At 38.7% G+C, this 7,500-nt stretch overlaps 1 protein-coding gene across 5 annotated transcripts in view; it reads left to right on the top strand.

Moving 5' to 3' along the window:
* The window catches only part of LOC113821205 (ribosomal protein S6 kinase alpha-5), a 115,090-nt gene extending 107,721 nt beyond the window's left edge, over positions 1-7,369 (top strand). For all 5 annotated transcript variants that reach the window (XM_070117625.1, XM_070117624.1, XM_070117622.1 and 2 more), the window contains 13 exons: positions 1,536-1,754; positions 1,974-2,089; positions 2,365-2,559; positions 2,722-2,825; positions 3,287-3,437; positions 3,841-4,002; positions 4,329-4,448; positions 4,594-4,815; positions 4,954-5,124; positions 5,271-5,480; positions 5,704-5,854; positions 6,056-6,279; positions 6,422-7,369. In XM_070117625.1, the coding sequence (XP_069973726.1) occupies positions 1,536-1,754; positions 1,974-2,089; positions 2,365-2,559; positions 2,722-2,825; positions 3,287-3,437; positions 3,841-4,002; positions 4,329-4,448; positions 4,594-4,815; positions 4,954-5,124; positions 5,271-5,480; positions 5,704-5,854; positions 6,056-6,279; positions 6,422-7,129 (2,753 nt within the window). In that variant the 3' untranslated portion in view covers positions 7,130-7,369. The remainder of the gene's footprint in view (positions 1-1,535; positions 1,755-1,973; positions 2,090-2,364; positions 2,560-2,721; positions 2,826-3,286; positions 3,438-3,840; positions 4,003-4,328; positions 4,449-4,593; positions 4,816-4,953; positions 5,125-5,270; positions 5,481-5,703; positions 5,855-6,055; positions 6,280-6,421) is intronic.
* Positions 7,370-7,500: the final 131 nt, after the last annotated feature.

Here is a 7,500-nt window from a genome sequence, read left to right on the forward strand (position 1 = left end):
GGTCCTTCCCCAGTGAAGTTCGAGTGCCGGGCGTGAAGCGGTGCAGCGGCCGAGTGCCAGCACTGGCCCGCCGCGGCAGGTGTTGCATTATCATTATTATCGATCGCTGGCCCAAGTGTTCCCGTCTCCCGCTGGCCACCACGCATTATTATCGACTGGTGGCAGGCCCAAGTGTTCGGCGTTACTTCCTGGCCACTATTCATTATTATTGATTGGTAACTGGCCCGGGTTCGAATCCTTATGGATCAGCGGCCGACCCAAGTTCACTGTTATCGACTGGCGGCCCAAGTGTTCGGTTTCGCCCCCTGGCCACCACGACGAGACTTTACTCTTTCACGCAGTCTTGCCTTTTTCCCATTTTCAGCTGGTCTTCTGTGTCTTCCGCTTTTGTTGCTCGTTAGCTTTCACTTTTTCTGTCGTTCTGCTTTTGTTGTTTTGTTTTTTCCTTGCCTTGTGTAGTTTTTTCTTTATCTCGTGTCTAGTTCTTTTCTCTGTCATTTTTTGCTAGTTCTTTTCATGTTTTTCTTTTTTCTCTCTCTTTGTCTCTCCCTCCCTCCCTCCCCTCATCCTCTTCCTTCCCTCCCTCCCTCACCCATCCTCTCTTCCCTCCCTACCTCCCTCACCCTTCTCTTCCCTCCCTCTCTCACCCTTTCTGTCTTCCACTCCCTCCTTCCCTCTTTCCTTTCCCTTCCCTCCCCTTCCCCTCCCCCCTCCCCCCTTCCTTCCCCCCTCCCCTTCCCCTTCCTTCCCTTCCCTCTTTCCCTCCTTCCCTCCCTACCCTCTCTACCCTCCCCACCCTCCCCTACCCCCTCTTTCGGGCAAGCACAGACACCGAAAAGGGCTAGACATGTACCTGCCTTGATAACGCAATCTGTGTGGACAGCGGGTGATAGTGGGGCGCCGACGTCGAGTGATTCAGCTCTCATGCACACGTTGAAGAGATTCGGTGCCACGTGAATTCAGATTGCAACGTGACATGCTTCAGTGCTTGCATTACCACCTGCTGCATATATGCATATATATATACGCACACATCACCCACACACATAGATATGGAGGTACCTGTTCATAATGCATATGCATATTCATATACATACAGTACACAGACATGCAAGAATGTAAAACATGCATAGATGCATATATGCATATGTACATTCATGTATATTACATGTTCATTCATGCATATGTACATGTTCATTCATGCATATGTACATGTTCATTCATGCATATGTACATGCAAGTAAAGAGATAAAGCAATTCAACTGAATTAGATAATAAAAAGAAAGTGAAGTACATATTCTCAAAAGCATGTGTTTATTTGGGAAAGGGTACTCTACTATTCAACATACAATAAAGGTTATATATGTAAAGCAGATAACAAAGGCAGGCGACAGTCATGCAAGAAGAGAGTGAGCAAGAGATGTATGCTGATGACCTACTTTTTCATGTTTCATATCTTAGAAGAACATCATGGAACACACTTTAATTGCTATCAGCATGATTGAAATTAATGATTTTTCTCTCTTCTTCCTCAGCATATGGAAAAGTGTTCCTGGTGCGGAAGGTTTCAGGAAGAGATGCAGGGAAACTTTATGCAATGAAGGTGCTAAAGAAAGCAACTATTGTGCAAAAGAAGAAGACCACAGAACACACCAAGACAGAACGCCAAGTCCTGGAGGCAGTCCGTCAGAGTCCTTTCCTCGTCACCCTTCACTATGCCTTCCAAACCGATGCCAAGCTTCATCTCATTCTAGGTAGGATGTCGCTGTATTGTTCTCTGTTGCATATTTTGGTCTCTGTATCTTATGATTTGTTTTGTATGAGTATGTGATGAAATTCATGATTGTGGAAGTGCTACATTACACTGATAAGGACAAATTCACTGGATGACATAGGCTTTTTGATAGACTAATGATATTGCGAGTAACGAAATGAGTCAAGAGTATAAAATATGCATATCATCTTCACAACAGATTATGTAAGTGGCGGAGAACTCTTCACACACCTCTATCAGCGGGAAAGATTTCGCGAAGAAGAGGTTCGGCTTTACATTGGAGAGATCATCCTTGCCCTTGAGCACTTGCACAAGGTGAGTACAAAATGTCATTAATAGATACAAAGTTCATACTATTATCTCATCTCACAATTCTGATAAGTTAAACAAGAACTGGCCATGGTGCTAGGTCTGTAGATTTTGGTCATGTACATGAATAAAAGGAAAAGTAAAGTGTAATTTCTATTTTTGTTATTTTTTATTTTTTTTTACTATTATTGTTATTACTATTATTATTATATTAATACTATTGCCCCTTTTTTATGAAGAAAATGGTGGAATGCATACATTAACTAAAACTCGTTTTTCAGCTGGGCATAATATACCGTGATATCAAGTTGGAAAATATCCTCCTAGACTCAGATGGGCATATAGTACTGACGGATTTCGGTCTCAGCAAAGACTTCCTTCCCCATGACACAGAGCACAGAGCCTACTCTTTCTGTGGTACGATTGAGTACATGGCACCTGAGGTGGTGCGTGGGGGCTCACATGGCCATGATCAGGTAAGGAATTTTCTCAGGCCCCAAGTTGGTATTTCAGTAATTTTATCAGTTTATGGTATTGTGTGGTTCCTGTATGTTTATCTGTCTCTTGTTTGAAGGGTCATTGTCTGCAAAGTTTTTGTCAGTTTTATCTGTATTTACTTATTTTATGATTTTTTGCAGGCGGTAGACTGGTGGAGTGTTGGTGTATTAACGTATGAATTGTTAACGGGAGCTTCACCATTTACTGTGGAAGGAGAGAAAAATAACCAGCAGGAGATTTCAAGGTATGTGTGAGGCAATTTCTGTTGCAAGTGGATAATTTTGTTACACTTTACAAAGCTGCTAAAACATAATGCATGAGGAAAGAGAAAGCTTCGATATACCCACACACACACTCTCACTCTCACTTTCACTCACTCTGACAATCACACACACGCACACGTGCACACACACACTCACACACACACACACACACACACACACACACACACACACACACACACACACACACACACACACACACACACACACACACACACACACACACACACACACACACACACATACACACATACACACACATATACACACACAGACAAACAAACACAAAAATGTATATATATATATATATATATATATATATATATATATATATATATATATATATATATATATATATATATATATATATATATATATTCCAGATTAATTTGCAGGTTTTCTAAGAATGTTTCTGCTTTTCTAGACGAATCTTGAAGACCCAGCCCCCACTACCAAGTGAACTGTCGTCTGAGGTTCGTGATTTTATCTCCCGGCTTCTTGTGAAAGACCCTCGTCAACGGCTAGGAGGCGGTCCAAGGGATGCTGAAGAGCTGAAGGAACATAAATTCTTCAAGGTAAGAGAATATTTAGGACTTACATAAACTCTTGAAGCTTTATTGTAGTTTATTATCCCATACTCTTGTCAACCAAATATACTGTGCACATTATCATCTGTGTAGTGGATGACATGAAAATAAATGAGCAAACTAAGAAAGAATTAAATTAATAATATGTGGCATGCCTGCTGTGGTGAATTGATGATTCGTTTACATTGTTTATTGGACTTGATAGTATTACTTTCTTAATTCAAGACAAAAGAATGATTATGACAAAATGAGAAGCAAAAGGCCTTCTTGCTAATCCATGAGCAGTATATGCTATCATGTCTAATGTTCTAATACTTATTAGTATAGCCTCTAAACACAAGTATCCAAGATATTTAAAGTGCATAATATGGGTATAATTTTTCTTTTGCAGACTATAAACTGGGATGACCTGGCCAAGAAAAAAGTCCCAGCTCCCTTTGTTCCTCGTATCAGCAATGAACTTGATGTCAGCAATTTCTCAGAGGAGTTTACAGCTATGGTTCCTCAAGATTCCCCTGCCATAGTTCCCCCAGATGTGGATAAAATGTTCAATGTAAGTTTTCTCTTTTAATATGGGTATAATTAGTTGATTTATATTACATACCTGCTTAAGTCCCTTTTATCTTGATAGAAAATTGTGTTTGTACCCATCCCTTTTTTATCTGTTTATACTTTACTGAATTGATAATGCTTTTGAATATATCTTTCAAGATGTACCTTTCAAAGTGGTGCTGTTATCTGTAAAGTACTATATTTAGATGATTTATTTATAACTTTATCAGTTACTGATAAGCTTTTGTCTTTTTGTGTCTTCTTCTAATCCACATGTATTAAATTTATAACCTGTTTTAATGTTATCCTTTTCTCTCAATTCTACAGGGCTACTCATATGTAGCACCTTCAGTCATCTTTACTGAAAATGTTGTTAGTGATTCTCTCTTCAAGATGTCTCCAGACAGAAGACCAGACACAAATAATCTAATGGCTTGTAGCTTCAAGGTAAGTTAAAACAGTTTTTCTATTTATTCTTGTAATTTAAAGTATTAGCAAAATAAATCTTTACTGTACTGTTTGGTATACTTTTTCTAAATATTATATTATTTCTCATTAAATTATTCTAATATTTCAATTCCTTCTGTTTCAGGATTCTGCATTTTTCCAGCATTATGAATTAGATCTACGAGAAGGCATACTAGGTGATGGCAGTTTTAGTGTGTGTCGTAGATGTATCCAAAAATCTACAGGCCGTGCCTTTGCTGTGAAAATTGTGTCGCGCAGGTTAGACTGTCAACAGGAAATTAATTTACTACGTGCTTGTCAAGGACATTCCAATATAGTTACCTTCCATGAAGTTTTTTATGATGAAGTAAGTATTATCATTATTGTTGTTATTATTACTATAGTTTTCTTCATAATGTTTTTATGTATATATGTCTGATATAAAGGCACCAGATTGACTTTCTAGATAAAGTTCAGGATCTAATTCATATTCTTGTGTCAACAGGCGCACACATACATTGTTATGGAACTTCTTGAGGGAGGTGAACTTCTTCAGAGGATCAGAAAACACGAAAGATTCACAGAAGCACAAGCGTCAGTCATCATGCAGAGTCTAGTGTCTGCTGTCCATTATATGCATACAAAAGGTGTTGTACATAGAGACCTGAAGCCAGAGGTAAGAAACATATTAGTTTTGAATTTGTTGTGTCTATTATGAATAAAAAGAGGCCAAGAGTTTGTAACTGTGATACCTGAAATCATTCATTGGAGCCCATAGCCATCTTTCAGGTAATTTTAATTTTACTATCTTTTGCCCCACAGAATCTCCTTTTCAAAAGTTCCTCGGAAGACTCAGAAATCAAGGTTGTGGACTTTGGCTTTGCCCGCATGAAGCCAGAAAAAGATGGATGTATGAAGACCCCATGTTTCACTCTTCACTATGCGGCTCCTGAAGTTTTGCGACAGGCAGTTCAGCAGGGTGCTGCGGGTTATGATGAAACTTGTGATTGGTGGAGTTTAGGTGTTATTTTGGTAAGTTGTTTTTTTTTATTTTACATGATCTTATATTACCACATATTTGTTTCCTAAATGTAACATTGCAATAAGCCTTGAGAGAACAAAGTATTTTTATTACTTTGTCTTTTTTATTATTTTCATAACATGGCAAAGATTTCACTTGATTACATATAAAAGTTTGCCTAAAATCCATGTATTTTATTCCATTTATCTAATATTCTTCTTATCTTCTTTTCAGTATACCATGTTGTCTGGTAGAGCCCCATTTCAGTCAAGAAGTAAAGACGACACCTCAGCATCTATTATTGCTCGCATAAAAGGTGGAAGTTTTGACATGTCTGGACCAGAGTGGCTAACTGTGTCAACTCAGGCAAAGAAACTTATTAAAGGTATGTAATGGATCTTCTTTTTCATAAGATTTAAATTTGATTTAGAGAGCTTGAGAAGAAATTCAGACTTGTACTAAAGTTTTATTTTAACAGTTTTAAATTAAATACTAATGTAGTATAATCCTTAAGAAAAGATTTTAGAAAAAGCATGTTTGGAAAAGAAATTCTATGTATGTATTACTAAATTTTGTATTTTCACAGGATTGTTGACGGTAGATGCCTCAAAACGTCTGACCATCAATGAATTGTTGCAAGACGAGTGGTTGCAAGGTGGCCCGCCTTCTGTGTTCTCGGCCACGCCACTCATGACCCCTACCATTCTCAGTGCAAGGCCGACCCTCAAAGGACCTGTGTCAGCGGAGGCAGGGGTCAAACAAACCTTTCATGCATTCCATATGGCCACCAGAGAAGGCTTCCGTTTGTTAGTAAGTATTCTAGATAAGAATTTTTTATAGGAAGAGTTATTGGAGTCTGACATAGATGATATGATTAATATAGTTTGGAGATTACATTTAAATGTCCTAAGAAATGACCTATAAACTAAATTTTTTTTCTCTCTTTTTCAAGGATGTCAGCAATGCACGATTGGCCCAGCGCCGGAAAAACAAAAAGTCATCCACTGACGCCCGGAGCCATTCTTCTACCTCATCCCTCTCCTCTACCTCATCAGCGTCTTCCCTCACTTCTACTCGTACACCTAGTAAATCAGACCGTTGTAGTTCCTCACTAGGTGCGACTCCAAAGAAGGAGGAGAGCATATTTGACTTTGGGGAAGCAAGAGTCAAGGCATATTTGTCAAGCATAGAGTCACCATCGGAACCTACCTTCCCTGCCACACCCAGCATAGCTCTTACGTTGCCAAGCCCACGGTTAAAAGGCAGTTCAAAAGGTAGTTCCCTTGGTTCGTTTGACTTATCAAGAGGAGACAAATCAAGTGAACCACAGTCAAAATCAGAAACTTCCATAGGTCCGTCTCCAGAAGTCTGCTCCCCTAACAGTATGGTGTCTTATAGGAAGGAAGAACAGTGCCTTGCATCTCAAAAACAGTGTGAAGTCAGTGAGACCCGGAGAGAAGATGTCTCAAGGACCAAATGTCCTGGAAATACACTCAAGCCCTCCCTGTGCCTAGGTGGCGAGTTCTCTGGCCCACAGACTCGATCACGGAAAAGAAAGCTAGAAAAAATCTGTGATGCTGAAGTGACTGTAGTTAAACACGTGTTCAAAGGTAGAAACACTCGTAGTAAGAGATTTGATACTATAGTAATAGATGATTGATGAGTGAGAGAGTTTTAAGGCATTACAAGACACTTTCCAGATTTTCAGTGAGTATTTTATCTCCTATAGCTTAAAGCTCAGAGATTGCTTTATTATATAACTAAATGTAAATTATATATCTGATCTGATGTGTACATACAGATTACAATAATATTATAACATTTATGCTCTGAAGTCTGTGTTATGTAGGAGTTTACATGTGCAATCAGAAAAAATCCATAAATAAAATGCACTTCACAATAGCATTATTATTGACCTGAACATGGCCCCTTTATGAAGAAAATATGAGAAAGAAAATCCTAAGGGAATCAAAGCAACTTCATTTAAAAAATAGCACCCAAAAAATAAGCAACTGTCCTTCACTTCCTAAA

The sequence above is a fragment of the Penaeus vannamei genome, chromosome 41, assembly GCF_042767895.1.
Source record: "Penaeus vannamei isolate JL-2024 chromosome 41, ASM4276789v1, whole genome shotgun sequence".
Lineage (NCBI taxonomy): Eukaryota > Metazoa > Arthropoda > Malacostraca > Decapoda > Penaeidae > Penaeus > Penaeus vannamei.